We start from the raw sequence: 23,672 nt of genomic DNA on the forward strand, positions 1-23,672 counted from the left end.
GAGCTGGAGAGGGGCTTGGGACAAGGGACGGAGGGACAGGACACAGGGAATGGCTGGACACTGGGAAAAGTGAGATTTAGATGGGATCTTGGGAAGGAATTCCTGGCTGTGAGTTTGGGGAGAGCCGGAGATTTTCCAGAGAGGTTGTGGCCTCCTAATCCCTGGATATTTTGTGTAGGAAGGGACCTTAAAGCTCATCCAGCTCCAACCCCGACACCTCCCACCGTCCCAGGCTGCTCCAAGCCCCGTCCAACCCGGCCTTGGACACTTCCAGGGGTGGGGCCTCGAGCCAGGAGGTCCCAGGAGCGTGGGAACGAGAAGTTCCCAACAGGGTGACCAAGGAACAGTCAAGGGACGAGTGTTGGTGGCAGGAGAAGGGATGTGGATTCTTTCCCTCTCCACGGGAACGTTGGGAATTCTCGGTCCGTTCCTGGGCCCTGCAGTACACGAAATTCACGGATTTATGGAAGAAATCCAGCCCAGGGATTTGGGAATGACGAAAGGAGCGGAGAACCCGACGTTTGGAGAGCTTCTGGAATCTCCATCCAATGAAATCCCCAAAACTCACGGACGTGCCTGAGCTTTCCCCGTTAGCTGATCCTGTCAGGGAGTTTGGATTAAAGGATCTCCATCATTTTTTTTTCCCCCAAAATCATCCATTCAGCGATTCCGTTGACGTTTCATGAATTATTTTTCAAGCTGGATTTTTCTCAGCGTGTACCAACTCCCCTCTAAATACTCAATTTTCTTTTTTTTTCTCTTTTTGTGTGTGTGTTTTGTAGGTATTTGAAGAAAGACGAGCCCTCCTTGGAAAATGGGTAAATTTTCTCTTTAAATAAATATTTGCTGCGGGCAGATTTTGGAAGCGAGCGGGAGTTTAATCTCATTGGAACGCAGAATTCCTCCTCTTATGGAAAAATGGGATTCACTTCCCTGCTCTGCTTTTGAGGAAAGGCGTCCGTTCCCTCAGCTCCCACATTCCGTAAGTTTTGAAGTCGGGGAAATCACGTTCCATCCTTGGAATGAGCTGAAACGAGATGAAAAAAACCTGGGAAATGTCCGTGAAGGCTTCAGAGGAGATGCTGGATGTTCAGATGGTGTCTTTGAAACCTGCAATAAATAACATTTTATCTACCAAGTGCACACACAGATTGGCTGGATAATAATTAGTTGGATAATAATTGGAGGAACCAGGAGGAGAACACAAAAAAGCTGCTCTGAAATCCCCACCAAGCCCAAAGTTGGGTGAGAGGAACCAGGAGGAGAAATGAAACACAAAAGCTGCTCTGAAATCCCCACCAAGCCCAAAGTTGGGTGTGAGGAACCAGGAGCAGAAATGAAACACAAAAGCTGCTCTGAAATCCCCACCAAGCCTGGGATGGGTGAGAGGAACCAGGAGGAGAAATGAAACACAAAAGCTGCTCTGAAATCCCCACCAAGCCCAAAGTTGGGTGAGAGGAACCAGGAGGAGAAATGAAACACAAAAGCTGCTCTGAAATCCCCACCAAGCCCAAAGTAGGGTGAGAGGAACCAGGAGGAGAAATGAAACACAAAAGCTGCTCTGAAATCCCCACCAAGCCCAAAGTTGGGTGAGAGGAACCAGGAGGAGAAATGAAACACAAAAGCTGCTCTGAAATCCCCACCAAGCCCAAAGTTGGGTGTGAGGAACCAGGAGGAGAAATGAAACACAAAAGCTGCTCTGAAATCCCCACCAAGCCTGGGGTGGGTGAGAGGAACCAGGAGGAGAAATGAAACACAAAAGCTGCTCTGAAATCCCCACCAAGCCCAAAGTTGGGTGTGAGGAACCAGGAGGAGAAATGAAACACAAAAGCTGCTCTGAAATCCCCACCAAGCCTGGGTTGGGTGAGAGGAACCAGGAGGAGAAATGAAACACAAAAGCTGCTCTGAAATCCCCACCAAGCCCAAAGTTGGGTGAGAGGAACCAGGAGGAGAAATGAAACACAAAAGCTGCTCTGAAATCCCCACCAAGCCCAAAGTTGGGTGAGAGGAACCAGGAGGAGAAATCTGAGAGCTCCGGGCAGGATTGTCCACGTTGGCTCCCATGACCTTCTCCAAGTTGCTGGAATTTGTGGTGTTGATGATCCCGAGGTTGTGGAAAATCCATGTCAGCCCCGCAGCCAAAGCAGAAATCATCAATTGTCTGTGCTGGTTTTTAAAGTTGTTTATTTTTGGTTATTTTTAACGTGTTCTGTCTGCCCTGCCAAAGGTCTGTCCTCAGTGGGATGTTACAAACATGAAATACCAGAAACTCCCTGGGCTGGATTTACAATATATTTTATATATATTTATTTAATACATATATTTACGTATATTTAAATATATATTTAAATATATAAAAATATATTTAACATATTACAATAATGTGCCAATATTGATCACCTACATTGATCAGTGTGTCCCCGGCCTAAACCCAGTCCCCAGTTTAATGTTACAAACATTAAATACACAAACTCCCTGTGCAATATTTACAATAATATTCCAATATTGGTCACCCACATTGATCAGTGTGTCCCCAGCCTAAACCCAGTCCCCAGTTTAATGTTACAAACATTAAATACACAAACTCCCTGTGCAATATTTACAATAATATTCCAATATTGATCAGCGTGTCCCAGCCCGAACCAACAGAAAACATCTGACTCCAACCCAGCTTTTATATTTTATATTCTGTCATTATTCTATATTATATATATATTATATTCTATATTATTCTATTATTTTATATTCTATTTTTATTCTGTATTCTGTATTATTCTATATTATATATATTATATTCTATACTATTCTATTATTTTATATTCTATCATTATTCTATATTCTGTATTATTCTATATTATATATATTATATTCTATATTATTCTATTATTTTATATTCTATTATTATTCTATATTCTATATTATTCTATATTATATATATTGTATTCTATATTATTCTATTATTTTATATTCTATTATTATTCTATATTCTATATTATTCTATATTATATATATTATATTCTATATTATTCTATTATTTTATATTCTATTTTTATTCTATATTCTATATTATTCTATTATTTTATATTCTATTATTATTCTATATTCTATATTATTCTATATTATATATATTCTATTCTATATTATTATATTATTTTATATTCTATTATTATTCTATATTCTATATTATCCTATATTATATATATTATATTCTATTCTCTATTATTATATTATTTAATATTCTAGTATTATTCTATATTCTAGTATTATTCTATATTATATATATTCTATTCTATATTATTCTATTATTTTATATTCTATTATTATTCTATATTCTATATTATCCTATATTATATATATTATATTCTATTCTATATTATTATATTATTTAATATTCTAGTATTATTCTATATTCTATATTATTCTATATTATATATATTCTATTCTATATTATTCTATTATTTAATATTCTATCATTATTCTATATTCTATATTATCCTATATTCTATATATTCTATTCTATATCATTCTATTATTTTATATTCTATCCTTATTCCACATTCATTATCCAACTTCTATTGTTCTGTTGTCTACATGGACACGAGTTCCTCGTGACCTTTCTTAGGCCCCCCTGACCACAATTTCTCATTAATATTCTTGCAATTAAACAGCAATTCTATTTAATCACTGAACAATCATCACATCTGACAATTATTATCATTTATCAATTATATCAATTATATCATTTATCATCATTAGTATTTATTTACTATCATTTATCATGAGCCGGCTACACAGGCGCAGCTCCAGCAAGGGGCAAAATTTAAGATTATTTCTTTTATTTCCCTTTTTAACCCTAAATCCAGATGATTTGAAATCCTTTTCTCCCCCGCGGTGATTTTGGGTTTTTTTGGGGAAAAACTGCGGGGAATCCGGTCCGACCGGTGGGACCGCTGAAATCACATCCCAGGCCATGGGGGAACTCGTTAATATTGGGGAAAAAACCCAAAATATTATATTCACAAATTTATCAGCGAAAATTGGGATTGCTCCGAGGAGCAGAGGACGGGGCGTGACAGAAAAATAATTTTATTTTCAGCCCTTATATTCAGAAATTTATCATTGAAAATTGGGATTGCTCCAAGGAGAGGAGGATGGGGCGTGACAGAAAAAATAATTTTATTTTCAGCCCTTATATTCAGAAATTTATCAGCGAAAATTGGGATTGCTCCGAGGAGAGGAGGATGGGCGTGACAGAAAAATAATTTTATTTTCAGCCCTTATATTCAGAAATTTATCAGCGAAAATTGGGATTGCTCCGAGGAGAGGAGGATGGGGCGTGACAGAAAAATAATTTTATTTTCAGCCCTTATATTCAGAAATTTATCAGCGAAAATTGGGATTGCTCCGAGGAGAGGAGGATGGGGCGTGACAGAAAAATAATTTTATTTTCAGCTCTTATATTCAGAAATTTATCTGCAGAAATTGGGATTGCTTTGAGGAGCAGAGGATGGGGCAGATTTGAGGGATTTTGGGGCAGGTTTGAGGGATTTTGGGGCAGATTTGAGGGAATTTTGGAGTTAATTTGAGGGATTTTTGGGGCAGATTTGAGGGATTTTTGGGCAGATTTGAGGGAATTTTGGAGTTAATTTGAGGGATTTTTGGGGCAGATTTGAGGGATTTTTGGAGTTAATTTGAGGGATTTTGGGGGTGATTTGAAGGAATTTTGGGGGCAGATTTGAGGGAATTTTGGAGTTAATTTGAGGGATTTTTGGGGCAGATTTGAGGGAATTCTGGGGGTAGATTTGAGGGATTTTTGGGGCAGATTTGAGGGATTTGTGGGGTTGAGTTGAGGGATTTTGGGACAATTTGAGGGATTTTTGGGGCAGATTTGAGGGATTTTGGGGCAGATTTGAGGGATTTTGGGGCTGATTTGAAGGAATTTTGGGGGCAGATTTGAGAAATTTTGGGGCAGATTTGAGGGATTTCTGGGGACAATTTGAGGGATTTTGGGGCTGATTTGAAGGAATTTTGGGGGCAGATTTGAGGGAATTTTGGGGCTGATTCGATTGATTTCTTCTTCTTCTTCTTCTTCTTCTTCTTCTTCTTCTTCTTCTTCTTCTTCTTCTTCTTCTTCTTCTTCTTCTTCCACTTCCTCTTCCTCTTCTTCTTCATCTTCTTCTTCTTCTTCTTTTATAGTTTTTCCCCAATACCTATTCCCTATATTAAATGGTGCCTTTCTATATTTTATATGATACATTACATATTAAATGTTTATAATTTTTCCCCAATTTCTATTCCCTATATTAAATGGTGCCTTTCTATATTTTATATGATACATTACATATTAAATGTTTATAATTTTTCCCCAATACCTATTCCCTATATCAAATGGTGCTTTTCTCCTCCAAACCAGTCTGTGAGTGCCAACATCACCAGAACATGGAGGTGAGGAAGGAGAAAGAGGGAGGACAGGGCAGGCCCAAATCCCAAATCCATCTTAAACCTCTGACCCCCATGTACAAAACCAAACCCCCTGTACAGCACTCAGAAATTCTTCCCTCTACTTTGTGACTACTTCTACTGTAACATCCAAACTTTGGTGACTTCTTGTTCTCCCTGCAAGGTTGGTAACTCGTTCCATGGCTCAAACCCAAACTCACAGCTGTTTGCAGCTGTGCCAGGGTCTCAAATGCTTCTGACCCGGGCCCGGAACATCCAAAAACGTCTGAGGGACGTTCTGAGTTCCGACACTTTTCCGTGAGCCGAATCTCGGAGCTGGTCCCGGGAGCCGGAGTCACTCCTGGATGGGTTCTCCTGGATCATTTCAGGGTTGGGAACCATTTGTAGTTTCAGAATTATTTTTCTCATCTCTCCATCCATTCCTCCGCATCGACTCACCAGAAGTTTCTCCCGTGTTTTCCCTTTTCGAAAGCCGAATCTCCGTTTTCTCGCGCCGGGAACTCCTTTATTTATTTATTTTAAGTTTATTTTTATTTTTTTTATTTTGTTGAGTTTGACAAGTGGACGGACGGGCAGAGGAGGAGGATCCTGCTGGACCTGCTGGAACGCTGCTCGCCGTCGCTGCAGAAATTCTGCGCCGGGCAGCTGCGCGTCCCCGTCGAGGCCGTGGACTTCAGCACCACGCTGCCCCGAGTCCTCTCCTTGCACATCTTCTCCTTCCTGGACCCACGGAGCCTCTGTCGGTGCGCGCAGGTAAAAAAAAATGAAATAAAAATAAAAATAAAATAGAAATAAAAATAAAAATAAAAATAAAAATAAAAATAAAAATAGAAATAAAAATAAAAATAAAGATAAAGATAAAAATAAAAATAGAAATAAAAATAGAAATAAAAATAAAAATAATAAAAATAAAAATAAAAATAGAAATAAAAATAAAAATAGAAATAAAAATAGAAATAAAAGTAAAAATAAAAATAATAAAAATAAAAATAAAAATAAAAATAAAAATAAAAATAGAAATAAAAATAAAAATAAAAATAAAGAAATAAAAATGAAAATAAAAATAAAAATAAAAATAAAAATAAAAATAAAAATAAAAATAAAAATAAAAATAAAAATAAAAATAAAAATAGAAATAGAAATAGAAATAAAAATAAAAATAAAAATAAAAATAAAAATAAAAATAGAAATAAAAATAAAAATAAAAATAAAAATAAAAATAAAAAAAAATAAAAATAAAAATAAAAATAAAAATAACAATAAAAATAACAATAAAAATAAAAATAAAAATAACAATAAAAATAAAAATAAAAATAAAATAAAAATAAAAATAAAAATAAAAATAAAAATAAAAATAAAAATAAAAATAAAAATAAAAATTCACCACCCACCTGGAAAAAACAGCTTAAAAAAAAATATCAATAAATTAAAAATGAAAACATTGATTTTTGGCGATGCTTTAGGCGGAGGCTTAGCGCTGCTCGTGCCTCGGAGTTTAAATTGAGCCAAATTTGGCCAAAATTCATGGAATTTATGACTAATTTAAAATGCATGTTCACGGCTGCTTATTCCCAAAAATCACTTTCCTCCGAACCGCTGTGTGCAAAGCCATTCATTCACTGCGAGATATTTTTCCAAAAAAACAAGAATTCATCCTGTGAGGAGGAAAACGGATCCTTTGAAATGCCCAAAGGGACGTGGAGAAACAGAAAATCACAGATGGGCTTTGGAGCAAAACCACTCGGGCTCCCAAAATCCAGAAAATAATGGGAGATTAATCGAAAAGCACTGCCCAAAGTGTTTAAATGAAAAATTCCTGTTCAGGGCCATTATTACCCTGCTAATGTCATATTCCGTGTTATTGGAGAATATGGAATAATCTTATTATGGCTGAGCCCTGCTTTAGTAACTTTTATTATTTAAGAATATATCATAAATAATATAGAATAATCTCATTTTGGCTGAGCCCTGCTTTAGTAACTTTTATTATTTAAGAATATATCATAAATAATATAGAATAATCTGAGTTTGGCTGAGCCCTGCTTTAGTAACTTTTATTATTTAAGAATATATCATAAATAACATATCATAATCTTATTTTGGCTGAGCCCTGCTTTAGTAACTTTTATTATTTAAGAATATATCATAAATAATATAGAATAATCTCAGTTTGGCTGAGCCCTGCTTAGGTAACTTTAATTATTTAAGAATATATCATAAATAATATATCATAATCTCATTTTGGCTGAGCCCTGCTTTAGTAACTTTTATTATTTAAGAATATAGAATAATCTCATTTTGGCTGAGCCCTGCTTTAGTAACTTTTATTATTTAAGAATATATCATAAATAATATATCATAATCTTATTTTGGCTGAGCCCTGCTTTAGTAAATTTTACTATTTAATAATATAGAATAATCTCAGTTTGGCTAAAACCTGCTTTAGTACCTTTAATTATTTAATAATATATCATAAATAATATAGAATAATCTCATTTTGGCTGAGCCCTGCTTTAGTAACTTTTATTATTTAAGAATATAGAATAATCTCATTTTGGCTGAGCCCTGCTTTAGTAACTTTTATTATTTAAGAATATATCATAAATAATGTATCATAATCTTATTTTGGCTGAGCCCTGCTTTAGTAACTTTTATTATTTAAGAATATATCATAAATAATGTATCATAATCTTATTTTGGCTGAGCCCTGCTTTAGTAACTTTTATTATTTAAGAATATTGAATAATCTCAGTTTGGCTGAGCCCTGCTTTAGTAACTTTTCTTATTTAAGAATATTGAATAATCTCATTTTGGCTGAGCCGTGCTTTAGTAACTTTTACTATTTAAGAATATATCATAAATAATATATAACAATCTCATTTTGGCTGAGCCCTGCTTTAGTACCTTTAATTATTTAATAATATAGAATAATTTCATCTTGGCTGAGCCCTGCTTTAGTACCTTTTATTAATTAAGAATACAGAATAATCTCATTTTGACTGAGCCCTGCTTTAGTACCTTTTATTAATTAAGAATACAGAATAATCTCCCTTCGAACCAGGGAATATCCAGAGCTGGAATGGCCCCACATCCCAAAATCCTTGGAAACCCCAAATGCTTTAACCAAACCTTTACATGGGATCCGTTCAGGGATTGGATCCGTTTGGGAATTGGATCCGTTTGGGAATTGGATCCGTTTGGGAATTGGATCCGTTCGGGAATTGGATCCGTTTGGGAATTGGATCCGTTCAGGGATTGGCCCAACCCCGTCCCGGTTCCTCCCGGGTCGGGAATTGGATCCGTTTGAGAATTGGATCCGTTTGGGAATTGGATCCGTTTGGGAATTGGATCCGTTTGAGAATTGGATCCGTTTGGGAATTGGATCCGTTTGGGAATTGGATCCGTTTGGGAATTGGATCCGTTCAGGGATTGGATCCGTTTGGGAATTGGATCCGTTTGGGAATTGGATCCGTTTGGGAATTGGATCCGTTCAGGGATTGGATCCGTTTGGGAATTGGATCTGTTCGGGAATTGGATCCGTTCAGGGATTGGCCCAACCCTGTCCCGGTTCCTCCTGGGTTGGGAATTGGATCCGTTCAGGGATTGGCCCAACCCTGTCCCGGTTCCTCCTGGGTTGGGAATTGGATCCGTTCAGGGATTGGCCCAACCCCGTCCCGGTTCCTCCTGGGTTGGGAATTGGATCCGTTTGGGAATTGGATCCGTTCAGGAATTGGATCCGTTCAGGAATTGGATCTGTTCGGGGATTGGCCCAACCCCGTCCCGGTTCCTCCCGGTTCCTCCCGGGTTGGGAATTGGATCCATTTGGGAATTGGATCCATTCAGGGATGGGCCCAACCCCGTCCCGGTTTCTCCCGGTTCCTCCCGGTTCCTCCCGGCTCCTCCCGGGTTGGGAATTGGATCCGTTCGGGGATTGGCCCAACCTCGTCCCGGTTCCTCCTGGGTTGGGAATTGGATCCGTTCAGGAATTGGCCCAACCCTGTCCCGGTTCCTCCCGGTTCCTCCCGGTTCCTCCCGGGTTGGGAATTGGATCCGTTTGGGAATTGGATCCGTTCAGGGATGGGCCCAACCCTGTCCCGGTTCCTCCCGGTTCCTCCCGGTTCCTCCCGGGTTGGGAATTGGATCCGTTCGGGAATTGGCCCAGATCCCGTCCCGGTTCCTCCCGGTTCCTCCCGGTTCCTCCCGGTTCCTCCCGGGTTGGGAATTGGATCCGTTCAGGGATTGGCCCAACCCTGTCCCGGTTCCACCCGGTTCCTCCCGGTTCCTCCCGGGTTTGCAGGTGAGCTGGCCCTGGAAGGCGCTGTCGGAGCTGGACCAGCTGTGGATGCCCAAGTGCTGCCGGTTCGGGTGGCGGCTCGGGCCCGGCCCCTCGCCCGCCGCGCCGGGCGCCTGGAAGAAGCTCTACGTGGCCATGGTGCGCGAGCTGCGCATCGCGCGGCCCGAGGTAGGCCCCCATCCCACCAAATTCCTGCTTCTCCAGCTTCTCTGTGTTCTCCACGTTCTCCACGTTCTCCATGTTCTCCTGCCCACCAAATTCCAGCTTCTCCATGTTCTCCATGTTCTCCATGTTCTCCATGTACTCCATGTTCTCCATGTACTCCCCGTTCTCCACGTTCTCCAGCTTCTCCATGTTCTCCTGCCCACCAAATTCCAGCTTCTCCAGCTTCTCCATGTTCTCCATGTTCTCCATGTTCTCCACGTTCTCCATGTTCTCCTGCCCAACAAATTCCAGCTTCTCCATGTTCTCCATGTTCTCCATGTTCTCCATGTACTCCACGTTCTCCACGTTCTCCACGTTCTCCATGTTCCCCATGTTCTCCGTGTTCTCCTTCCCACCAAATTCCAGCTTCTCCAGCTTCTCCATGTTCTCCATGTTCTCCTTCCCACCAAATTCCAGCTTCTCCACCTTCTCCATGCTCTCCTTCCCACCAAATTCCAGCTTCTCCAGCTTCTCCATGCTCTCCTTCCCACCAAATTCCAGCTTCTGCATGTTCTCCTTCCTTACAAATTCCAGCTTCTCCACCTTCTCCATGTTCTCCTTCCCACCAAATTCCAACTTCGGCATGTTCTCCTTCCTTACAAATTCCAGCTTCTCCACCTTCTCTATGTTCTCCTTCCCACCAAATTCCAGCTTCTCCACCTTCCCCACCTTCCCCAGGTTCTCCATGTTCTCCACATTCTCCACATTCTCCACGTTCTCCATGTTCTCCATGTTCTCCATGTTCTCCACTTTCTCCACCTTCTCCACCTTCCCCACCATCTCCACCTTCTCCACCTTCTTCTCCTTCCCCACCTTCTCTACCTTCCCCACCTTCTCCACCTTCCCCACCACCTCCACCTTCTCCACCTTCTCCGCCTTATCCACCTTCTTCTCCTTCCCCACCTTCTCCACCTTCCCCACCATCTCCACCTTCTCCACCTTCTCCGCCTTATCCACCTTCTTCTCCTTCTCCACCTTCTCCACCTCCTCCACCTTCTCCACCCTCTGCACCTTCTCCACCTCTGCCCCGTGTCCCTGGGGCTTCTCCTGGGGGTCGGAGCGCTCCAGGCCGTTTGTCGTGTCCAAGCTCGGATGTTTTATTTTGTGTCATCGATGCCGCGTCTCCCACGCGTTCTGCACGCCAGGACGGCTGCCCGGGCGCCCCTGCAACTTTTACACTGTCCAATTAAGAAATGACACGGCAATTAATTTCACCGTTAACCCAATCACTAATCAACTTTTAAACTATCCAATTAAGAAATGACACCTCAATTGTTTTCACCGTTAACCCAATCACTAATCAACTTTTAAACTTTTAAACTATCCAATTAAGAAACGACACCTCAATTGATTTCACCGTTAACCCAATAACTAATCAACTTTTAAACTATCCAATTAAGAAATGACACCTCAATTGTTTTCACCGTTAACCCAATAACTAATCAACTTTTAAACTTTTAAACTATCCAATTAAGAAACGACACCTCAATTGATTTCACCATTAACCCAATAACTAATCAACTTTTAAACTATCCAATTGAGAAATGACATCGCAATTAATTTCACCGTTAACCCAATAACTAATCAACTTTTAAACTTTTAAACTATCCAGTTAAGGAATGACACCTCAATTGTTTTCACCATTAACCCAATCACTAATCAACTTTTAAACTATCCAGTTAAGGAATGACACCTCAATTGTTTTCACCATTAACCCAATCACTAATCAACTTTTAAACTATCCAATTAAGAAACGACACCTCAATTGATTTCACCGTTAACCCAATCACTAATCAACTTTTAAACTTTTAAACTATCCAATTAAGAAACGACACCTCAATTGTTTTCACCGTTAACCCAATAAGTAATCAACTTTTAAACTATCCAGTTAAGGAATGACACCTCAATTGTTTTCACCGTTTACCCAATCACTAATCAACTTTTAAATTTTTAAACTATCCAGTTAAGAAACAACACCTCAATTGTTTTCACTGTTAGCCCATGTTATACATTCATATATATTACTATATTCATATCATATTACTATATTCATAGACATTACTACATTTATAGATATTACTGTATTCATATTATATTACTATATTCATAGATGTTACTATATTCTTATGTTATTACTATATTCATATGATATTACTATATTCATAGATATTACTATATTCCTAAATATTACTTTATTCATATATTTCTATATTCATGGATATTACTATATTAATATAATAATACTATATTAATAAATATTACTATATTCATAGATATTACTATATGAATATATTACTATATTCATATATTACTAATATATTACTATATTCATACAACATTACTATATTCATATCATATTACTGCATTAATATGATATTACTACATTCATAGATATTACTGTATTCACATATTACTATATTCACAGAAATTACTATATTAATATGACATTACTATATTCATAAATATTTCTATATTAATAGCAATGCTATATTAATATTATATTACTATAATGATAGATATTACTACATTCACAGATATTACTATATTAATGGATATTACTATATTCATATGATATTACTATATTCATAAATATGACTATATGGATAGATATTACTGCATTCATAGATATTACTATATTCATAGTATTATTATATTAATATGATATTACTATATTTATAGATATTACTGTATTCATATTACTATATTAATAGATATTACTCTATTAACATTACTACATTCATAGCTATGACTATATTAAAATTTCTATATTCATAGATATTTCTGTATTAATATTACTAGGTTAATAGCTATTACTATATTAAAATTTCTATATTCACAGCTATGACTATATTAAAATTACTCTATTAATATCTATTACTATATTAAAATTACTATATTCATAGCTATGACTATATTAAAATTTCTATATTAATATCTATGACTATATTAAAATTACTATATTCACAGATATTACTATATTAAAATTTCTATATTCATAGATATTTCTGTATTAATATTACTATGTTAATATCTATTACTATATTAAAATTACTATATTCACAGACATGACTATATTAAAATTACTCTATTAATATCTATGACTATATTAAAATTTCTATATTCACAGCTATGACTATATTAAAATTACTCTATTAATATCTATTATTATATTAAAATTTCTATATTCACAGCTATGACTATATTAAAATTACTATATTCACAGATATTACTATATTAAAATTACTAAATTAATAGATATTTCTGTATTAATATTACTATGTTAATATCTATGACTATATTAAAATTACTATATTCACAGACATGACTATATTAAAATGACTCTATTAATATCTATGACTATATTAAAATTTCTATATTCACAGCTAGGACTATATTCTAACCCCTTAAACTCCGAATTTCCCGCCGTGGATATTCCCATTTAAACCCCACACCCACAATCCCGGCTCCACCCTTCCGTTTCGGAAAATTCCTCCTCGCTCTCAGGTCAAACAAATTGTTCTCTTGTGGGTCTGTGCCTTTCAGCAGGGAAATTCAATTAATTCAATTAATTAATTAATTTAATTAAAATTCTCAGCAGCGTTTAACTCAATGTTAGCAGGTTCTCCTCACAGTTCAACCAGACAAAACAAATTTTTTTTCCAGCTTCAGGCCCCAAAAAAGTTTAAACAACCTCGAATTGATGGGAGCAAAGTGGGAGGTTGTGATTGAATAATTAACCCCCGATATGCAAATGACCCAAAACTTTTATAAAACTTCATCAAAACTTGCAACCCGTGGGAAATGGATTTGTAGAGAATTCTCCAAGCCTGGCAGAAGGCTCGCGTCGTCTGCATCTGCGTGCAAACCTGGAGATAAAAAAACCTCTAAATTCTACATTTCTAAATTCTACATTTCTAAATTCTAAATTTCGAGGTGCCGTTTCTAAATCCTGAATTTCTAAGTGGCCTTTGGAATAGGACGGGTGTCGCTGAGGGAGAAATGGAATTAAAAACCAAATTTCAAAGGACGGCCTCGCAAATGAGACCTCCAGAGAAATAAAACTACGAAAGAAGCGTTGGAGGACCCACGAAAGGTAATTTTAGGTGATTGCTTTTGAGGTAATTCTGGCGTCATAAAAGTTGATAGGTCAAGAGACGCTTAGAATGAATTTTAATTAGGAAATAATTGGCTTCTGATTGTGATGGCGTGGATTATAACGTCCGCGTTGTCCCCGCCGCCGTCGCGTGGGACTGAAAATGGAATAAAAGTTCTAAAAACGCCTCTTTTTGCCCCATTTTTGGGTTGGAAAAAGGCTCAATCCGACAGCGACCCGTCGTCCATCCTTGGCTGGGCGCTTGTGCTGCCCAAGGACATCCTTAAAAACAATCAATTAAAACCAATCAATTAAACCCAATTAATTAAAACTAATAAATCCCGGCTTTGTTTCTCTAACTCTGCCTCAACCTCAGCTCCTCCACTGGGAGAACCGGGAGGATCTTGCTCCCATCCCCTCAGCCCCGTGATCTTTTCGAGATCATCCCCTTTAATTAAAAGCAACTTTCAACCCTTAAATTTAAATTTTAATTTTCAATCAGGCTCTCGGGAGGCGGCGGGGAGAAGCCGCGGCATCCCACCAGCGGCTCACTCCTTCCGGACGCATTTCGGGGCTCGGCTTCCTCGCCGAGCCCCAATTTGGAGCTCAACCCCTAATGAGCACCGCTCCACCGCCGATTGCCAATCCCATTTCCAAACTCGTTTTCTCCTCTCCACCTCCCCGCTCAGACCCCGGCCAAGGCCCAGCTCGTCGTGGCCGAGGCGCAGCCGGGAAAACGCCGCGGCCCCGAGGGGAAACGTTCCGTGGGGACCACCAGGGAGCTCCGGCCGTGGCGCCCGGCGGACAGGAACCCCGCGGACACCGCCCAAAGCTACAACCACCTGGACAACCTGGACCCCACCGAGCAGGCCAGGCGGGCGTAAGAGCTTCTCCCTCTTTCACTTCTGGCACAGCATTTTCCTTCTGATCGGGAACCCATTTTCCTGCTTTTTTGGCTTTTTTTTGGATCAATTTTGGCCCAAAGCTACAACCACCTGGACAACCTGGACCCCACCGAGCAGGCCAGGCAGGTGTAAGAGCTTCTCCCTCTTTCACTTCTGGCACAGCATTTTCCACGTTTCCCCTCTGCCCATTCTGATTTCGAGCCCATTTTCTGATTTTCTGGCTTTTTTTGCCCATTTTCCTGCTTTTTTGGCTTTTTTTGGATCAATTTTGGCCCAAAGCTACAACCACCTGGACAACCTGGACCCCACCGAGCAGGCCAGGCGGGCGTAAGAGCTTCTCCCTCTTTTCCTTCTGGCACAGCATTTTCCTTCTGGTTGGGAACCCATTTTCCTGGTTTTTTGGCTTTTTTGGATCAATTTTGGCCCAAAGCTACAACCACCTGGACAACCTCGACCCCACCGAGCAGGCCAGGCGGGCGTAAGAGCTTCTCCCTCTTTAACTTCTGGCACAGAATTTTTCACGTTTCCCCTCTGCCCATTCTGATTTCGAGCCCATTTTCTGCTTTTCTGGCTTTTTTTTGCCCATTTTCCTGCTTTTTTGGCTTTTTTTGGATCAATTTTGGCCCAAAGTTACAACCACCTGGACAACCAAGACCCCACCGAGCAGGCCAGGCAGGCGTAAGAGCTTCTCCCTCTTTCACTTCTAGCACAGCATTTTCCTTCTGGTTGGGAACCCATTTTCCTGCTTTTTTGGCTTTTTTTTGGATCAATTTTGGCCCAAAGCTACAACCACCTGGACAACCTGGACCCCACCGAGCAGGCCAGGCAGGCATAAGAGCTTCTCCCTCTTTAACTTCTGGCACAGAATTTTCCACGTTTCCCCTCTGCCCATTCTGATTTCGAGCCCATTTTCCTGGTTTTTTGGCTTTTTTGGATCAATTTTGGCCCAAAGCTACAACCACCTGGACAACCTGGACCCCACCGAGCAGGCCAGGCAGGCGTAAGAGCTTCTCCCTCTTTCACTTCTGGCACAGCATTTTTCCACATCCCCCTCTGCCCATTCTGGTTGCAAACCCATTTTCCTGCTTTTTTGGCTTTTTTTGCCCATTTTCCTGGTTTTTTGGCTTTTTTTGGATCAATTTTGGCCCAAAGCTACAACCACCTGGACAACCATGACCCCATCAAGCAGGCCAGGCAGGCGTAAGAGCTTCTCCCCTCTTTTCCTTCTGGCACAGCATTTTCCCAAATTCCCTCTGCCCATTTTGGTTGCGAACCCATTTTCCTGCTTTTTTGGCTTTTTTTGCCCATTTTCCTGCTTTTTTGGCTTTTTTTTTATCAATTTTGGCCCAAAGCTACAACCACCTGGACAACCATGACCCCACCAAACAGGCCAGGCAGGCATAAGAGATTTTCCCCTCTTTTCCTTCTAGCACAGCATTTTCCACATTCCCCCTCTACCCATTCTGATTTTGATCTGATTTTGAGCCCATTTCCCTGCTTTTTTGGCTTTTTTTGCCCATTTTCCTGCTTTTTTGGCTTTTTTTGATCAATTTTGCCCCGAAGCTGGCGCTGCTTCATGTCCTTTCTTTGCGAATCTCCCGGGGGATGTTGCAGAGCTGGAACGGGAGGATTCCGGGTTTGTCAAATATTTTTTTTTTACACCACGCTGCCGGGCCGAGAGGAACGTGTGGGTTTGGCGGAGGGAATAATGAGTTAATTGTGATGAAATGGAATTCCATCTCTCGGAGGATCTTCTGGCTGGGAGGAGGTCGGGATGATGGAATTTCGGGGCAGGTGTACGAGGAGAGCGCGGCAGCGATGAGCGGTTTTTGTTTCTGCTCTGCCTGCATCCATCACCTCCTGGGCTCTCAGGATTATCCACATGGCAAAAAAAAAAAACAAAACCCAAAAAAAGTCATTTCCCTCCCAAAGGAGAGTTTTGCACGTGGATCTGCGCTAGAGCTGCCCCGGCGATTTTCCAAATCTGAGCTCCGGGTGAGTTTTCTGTGCATTAACGAGCCTGGAAGTGGGAAGAATTCCACTTTTCCTCGTGTCCAAAAGCAGAGGTGGCTGTTCCAAAGCCCAGCTGCTGCAAAAAGGGCGAGGCTGCCATCAACCCACAAACCCAAACCTGGCAGAGAGGCGATGGATCCTCTCCACCTCTCCCTGCCTCCTGTGGGAACCCGGCGATTCCTGCCCGCCGTGCCAACAAAAACCTTGGAAAAAAAAAAAATAAATAATAAAAACCCCGACGGATCCACGTTGAAACCAACACCCAACAGAGCCAAGATTATCCCGGGAACAACCGGCCCAGGAATTCCCCCAGCCACGGATTGCTCGGCCAAGCGATTTTTCTTTTTCCCGACGCGATTGAACTGGGCCGGGCGCAGCGCTGGGAGCCAAAACCTTCCCATGAATCACATTTTAATCCGCGTCCCCCGGCCCTCGGATGTCGCAGGGCTTCAAAGGGGTTCCCAGTTTCCACCTCGCCCTCTTTCTGTGGGGTGTTGCCCAACGCCGGCGCTCTTTGAGGGTTTTCAGAGAATATTTGCAGCGAACGCAAAGGAATGTGAGAATATTTGCCAGCTGTGCTCAGTGGTTTCGTGTAGCAGCTCCCAGAGGTTTCTGTGAGGTTTGGGGTTCTCTTGTGCCGTTTCTGTGAGGTTTGGGATTCTGTTGTGTAATTTCTGTGAGGTTTTAGGATTCTTTGCACCATTTCTGTGAGGTTTGGGATTCTCTTGTGCCGTTTCTGTGAGGTTTGGGATCCTCTTGTGTCATTTCTGTGAGGTTTTAGGATTCTTTGCACCATTTCTGTGAGGTTTGGGATTGTCTTTTGTAATTTCTGTGAGGTTTGGGATTCTCTTGTGCCATTTCTGTGAGGTTTTAGGATTCTTGCACCATTTCTGTGAGGTTTGGGATTGTCTTTTGTAATTTCTGTGAGGTTTAGGATCCTCTTGTGCCATTTCTGTGAGGTTTGGGATTCTCTTGTGTCATTTCTGTGAGGTTTTAGGATTCTCCTGTGCCATTTCTGTGAGGTTTGGGATTCTCTTGTGTAATTTCTGTGAGGTTTTAGGATTCTCTTTTGTCATTTCTGTGAGGTTTAGGATTCTCTTGCACCATTTCTGTGAGGTTTTAGGATTCTCTTGTGCCATTTCTGTGTTTTAGGATTCTCTTGTGCCATTTCTGTGAGGTTTTAGGATTCTCCTGTGCCATTTCTGCGAGGTTTGGGATTTTCCCATGCCATGAAAAAAGCGGGACAAGCCTTGTTTGAACAGTTTAAAAGCCGCCTGTCCCAGCGTTGCTCTGTGGAACCAGGAAAAAACAATTTTCCTGAAATAATGACACAAGAAATAATAAACACTCTCCCTGTTTGCCTCTCCCCAGTGGGATCCCAGCCTGCCTCCGTTCCCGCGGAACGTTTCAACGCCAATTATTCCTGCAAATCTGCCATTTATCCTCAATTACAGCGGATTATTGCGAGGAGGGCGAGGAATTCCGTGAGATTTGCCTGTTTATTGAGGATCTGCCTTTAATATCCCTTAAGCTGCGGGTAATTGCTGCAGCTCGGGCTCGTCTCTGCTGATTATTCCGGGTGCTGACCCAAGCTCCCGCTCCCCCAGCGACGTTCCGCCGCTTCTTTTCCACGCACACCTCGCCGCCCCTTCCCAAAAAATCCTCCCACCGAGGCTCGGCGCCGTTGGAGGATGTTTGGGAATGGGAATTCAGCTGGATCCATGGAGCTGGGGGACACCTCCAGCAGGTTTCTGGTGTCTCTGTGGGATCCACCTCGGCGCAGGCAGAATCCCGAGGGAAAAATCTCCCACCCTGGAGCTCAAGGGCAGGACAACCTCTCCTGGTGTAAAATGGATTTTGGGAGGGTGTCCAACGAGACGCTGCCACAACAGAATCCATTTATTCACCCGGGATTTGCCACGGGGAATCCGGCACGGGAAACGACTTTTGCTGCAGCCTGGAAAAAGGAGCAGGGTTGGGGGTTTTCCTTGAGGAGAAACCCAAAGTGGTGGTGGGCAGGAAAAGCCTGCGGGGAGCTCTTCTCACCCCAAAACCCCCTGAGCCAACAAATCCTTTTTTTCCCACTCGAGCGGCCGAGGAAGCTGCGGAGAATTCCTTGTGGATCAAGAGGATCACATCAAAGGAATGCCTGACGCCACCATCAAAGCCAGGTGGGAGACGAGTCGCTGGCTGCTGCCTTGACTCCGAATTAATCTCCCTAATTCCAGGCTGGCTTTGGCACAATTGAAGAGGTAATCGACCAAAAAGAAGTTTTTCCCAAAGTCTTGGGCCTGGTTAAAATCTCCTCAGAGCCCGACCTCGCTCTGCAGTTGTTTTCTGGTGCAAAGGGAGGGGAGGGCTCTGCTGCTCATCACATCAAGGGGAAATATTGGCATTTAAATGGCAGAATTCATGGAATTCCAGAATGGTTTGGGTGGAAAGAGACATTAAAATTTATCCAGTTCCAACCCTGACACCTTCCACCGTCCCAGGCTGCTCCAAGCCCCGTCCAGCCTGGCCTTGGACACTGCCAGGGATCCAGGAGCAGCCACAGCTTCTCTGGGAATTCCATTCCAGCCCCTCCCCACCCTCACAGGGAACGTTTTTTCCGCTAATATTTAATCTAAAAATCTTTAAAACCGCTCATGGAAGAAGTCACTTCTTGTCATCTGTGCTGCTGAAGAGTTTTCGCCTGTTTCTTGCTTGGTCTTTTTGAGTCCCCAGCTCTGCCTTCTCCCTCCCACAGCAGCACCAAAAGAAGAATTCCGAGCAGAGAATTCATCCTTGTTCAGCCAAAAACAAAAATAAAAATATGGAAATATGGGAAGCAGAACGAGCTGCAGCCAATTCCCAAAAAGATGGAAATATGGGAAGCGGAACGAGGTGCACTCAATTCCCAAATATGGAAATATGGGAAGCAGAACGAGCTGCACTCAATTCCCAAATATGGAAATATGGGAAGCAGAACGAGCTGCACTCAATTCCCAAAAAGATGGAAATATGGGAAGCAGAACGAGCTGCACTCAATTCCCAAATATGGAAATATGGGAAGCAGAACGAGCTGCAGCCAATTCCCAAAAAGATGGAAATATGGGAAGCAGAACGAGGTGCACTCAATTCCCAAAAAGATGGAAATACGGGAAGAAGAATGAGCTGCACTCAATTCCCAAATATGGAAATATGGGAAGCAGAACGAGGTGCAGTGAATTCCCAAAAAGATGGAAATATGGGAAGCAGAACGAGCTGCACTCAATTCCCAAATATGGAAATATGGGAAGCAGAACGAGCTGCACTCAATTCCCAAATATGGAAATATGGGAAGCAGAACGAGCTGCAGCCAATTCCCAAAAAGATGGAAATATGGGAAGCAGAACGAGCTGCACTCAATTCCCAAATATGGAAATATGGGAAGCAGAACGAGCTGCAGCCAATTCCCAAAAAGATGGAAATGTGGGAAGCGGAACGAGCTGCACTCAATTTCCAAATATGGAAATATGGGAAGCAGAACGAGCTGCACTCAATTCCCAAATATGGAAATATGGGAAGCAGAACGAGGTGCAGTGAATTCCCAAAAAGATGGAAATATGGGAAGCGGAATGAGCTGCAGCCAATTCCCAAAAAGATGGAAATATGGGAAGCAGAACGAGCTGCAGTCAATTCCCAAAAAGATGGAAATATGGGAAGCAGAACGAGCTGCACTCAATTTCCAAATATGGAAATATGGGAAGCAGAACGAGCTGCACTCAATTCCCAAAAAGATGGAAATATGGGAAGCAGAACGAGCTGCAGCCAATTCCCAAAAAGATGGAAATATGGGAAGCAGAACGAGCTGCAGCCAATTCCCAAAAAGATGGAAATATGGGAAGCAGAACGAGCTGCAGCCAATTCCCAAATATGGAAATATGGGAAGCAGAACGAGGTGCAGTGAATTCCCAAAAAGATGGAAATATGGGAAGCAGAACGAGCTGCACTCAATTCCCAAATATGGAAATATGGGAAGCAGAACGAGCTGCAGCCAATTCCCAAATATGGAAATATGGGAAGCGGAATGAGCTGCACTCAATTCCCAAAAAGATGGAAATATGGGAAGCAGAACGAGCTGCACTCAATTCCCAAATATGGAAATATGGGAAGCGGAACGAGCTGCACTCAATTCCCAAATATGGAAATATGGGAAGCAGAACGAGCTGCACTCAATTTCCAAATATGGAAATATGGGAAGCAGAACGAGCTGCAGCCAATTCCCAAATATGGAAATATGGGAAGCAGAACGAGCTGCAGCCAATTCCCAAATATGGAAATATGGGAAGCAGAACGAGCTGCAGCCAATTCCCAAAAAGATGGAAATATGGGAAGCAGAACGAGCTGCACTCAATTTCCAAATATGGAAATATGGGAAGCAGAACGAGCTGCACTCAATTCCCAAATATGGAAATATGGGAAGCGGAATGAGCTGCACTCAATTTCCAAATATGGAAATACGGGAAGCAGAACGAGGTGCAGTGAATTCCCAAAAAGATGGAAATATGGGAAGCAGAACGAGCTGCACTCAATTCCCAAAAAGATGGAAATATGGGAAGCAGAACGAGCTGCACTCCATTCCCAAAAAGATGGAAATATGGGAAGCAGAACGAGCTGCACTCAATTCCCAAATATGGAAATATGGGAAGCGGAATGAGCTGCACTCAATTTCCAAAAAGATGGAAATATGGGAAGCAGAACGAGCTGCAGCCAATTCCCAATTAGGCAGCGCGGTGCAAACGGAGCCCTCTAAGTGGAAACACAAAACACATTTTGCAGGCTGTCAGACCATAATTGGCTCTTTAATTTGAAAAACAGATCAATAAATTCCCAGACAGCAGCTGGGCCGCGCTCGCTGGGGACAACAACGGGGAGTGCCCAAAAAAATGAGGCTCATCTGCAACCTGGATCATCCGTGACAAATATTTTGTGTTTCTGCTGGATTTCTTTGGTGGTTTGTACCCCAAAAAGTGCGCCCAGGAGCTCGGTGAATCCCTGCTGAAGGAGAGAAGATGGGACAGAAATCCCCCAGGAAATTCTTCGGGAGGTTTTGGGTCGGAACTCAGAACGTCCCTCAGACGTTTTTGGATGTTCCGGGCCCAGGTCAGAAGCATTTGAGACCCTGGCACAGCTGCAAACAGCTGTGAGTTTGGGTTTGAGCCATGGAACGAGTTACCAACCTTGCAGGAGAACAAGAAGTCACCAAAGTTTGGATGTTACAGTACAAGTGGTCACAAAGTAGAGGGAAGAATTTCTGAGTGCTGTACTGGGGCTTTGGTTTTGTACATGGGGGTCAGAGGTTTAAGATGGATTTGGGATTTGGGCCTGCCCTGTCCTCCCTCTTTCTCCTTCCTCACCTCCATGTTCTGGTGATGTTGGCACTCACAGATTGGTTTGGAGTAGAAAGGCACCATTTAATATAGGGAATAGGCATTGGGGAAAAATTATAAACATTTAATATGTGATGTATCATATAAAATATAGAAAGGCACCATTTAATATAGGTAATAGGTATTGGGGAAAAATTATAAACATTTAATATGTAATGTATCATATAAAATATAGAAAGGCACCATTTAATATAGGGAATAGGCATTGGGGAAAAACTGTAAACATGTAACACGTAATGGACCATATAAAATATAGAAAATCACCATTTAATATAGGTAATAGGTATTGGGGAAAAACTGTAAACATTTAATATGTGATGTGCCATATAAAATATAGAAAGGCACTATATAATATAGGTAATAGGCATTGGGAAAAAACTGTAAATATTTAATATGTAATGTGCCATATAAAATATAGAAAGGCACCATTTAATATAGGTAGTAGGTATTGGGGGAAAATTATAAACATTTAATATATAATGTGCCATATAAAAGAGAGGAGTAGCCCTGGGTGGGGGGGAGAGAAGAAGAAAAAGAAGAAGAAGAAGAAGAAGAAGAAGGAGAAGAAGAAGACAAAGAAGAAGAAGAAGAAGAAGAAGAAGAAAAGAAGAAGAAGAAGAAAAAAGAAAAAAGAAAAAAGGAAAAGGAAAAGGAAAAGGAAAAGGAAAAGGAAAAGGAAAAGGAAAAGGAAAAGGAAAAGGAAAAAAGAAAAAGAAAAAGAAAAAGAAAAAGAAAAAGAAAAAGAAAAAGAAAAAGAAAAAGAAAAAGAAAAAGAAAAAGAAAAAGAAGAAAAAGAAGAAGCAGCAGCAGCAGTCGGGAGTCAGGGAGGATGTCAGGGGGTGTGTGTGCCTCTGCCTGAGCAAACCCAGCAGCTCCAGAATGAAATCTTTGGGATAACTTGCAATAAATAACCACGAGACAGAAGATTTCTGAGCTTTTTTTTGGAAGCTGGGCTTGGAGGAGAGACGTTTCCACCGGACGGAGCCACCCCCGGCCGAGGTGAGCTCCGGCAGTTTTGGGTTGAGCTCGGTGTGGGAAAAGCTCCCCAGGCACTGAGCAGGGAAATTCAGCATCGCACGGCTCCGAGTGGTGAGGCGCTCAGAGGTGCACACAGCCTTGGGTGACAAATTGCCTGGAAGGGTTAATCAGAATTATGGATCGGGGTTGTGATCGATCACGGCGACGATTTCTCGTCGCTCCGGTTGGTTTTGTGCCTCGGTTGTCCAAGCAGCTTTTGGTCACAGCCAAAAAACGGAAAAAAAAATTTAAAAAAAAATTTAAAATACCCTCCA

The 23,672-nt window shown here is 41.3% G+C and overlaps 1 protein-coding gene across 1 annotated transcript in view; it reads left to right on the forward strand.

Moving 5' to 3' along the window:
- FBXO16 (F-box protein 16) overlaps window positions 1-23,672 on the forward strand; it is a 49,929-nt gene that overhangs the window by 9,855 nt on the left and 16,402 nt on the right. Inside the window, exons 3-7 of the mRNA XM_077781773.1 lie at window positions 783-818; window positions 6,013-6,213; window positions 9,758-9,922; window positions 14,741-14,931; window positions 18,341-18,506. Coding sequence (XP_077637899.1) covers window positions 783-818; window positions 6,013-6,213; window positions 9,758-9,922; window positions 14,741-14,931; window positions 18,341-18,506 — 759 coding nt within the window. The remainder of the gene's footprint in view (window positions 1-782; window positions 819-6,012; window positions 6,214-9,757; window positions 9,923-14,740; window positions 14,932-18,340; window positions 18,507-23,672) is intronic.

This window comes from Lonchura striata, chromosome 3 (genome assembly GCF_046129695.1).
Source record: "Lonchura striata isolate bLonStr1 chromosome 3, bLonStr1.mat, whole genome shotgun sequence".
In the NCBI taxonomy this organism is placed as follows: Eukaryota; Metazoa; Chordata; class Aves; order Passeriformes; family Estrildidae; genus Lonchura; species Lonchura striata.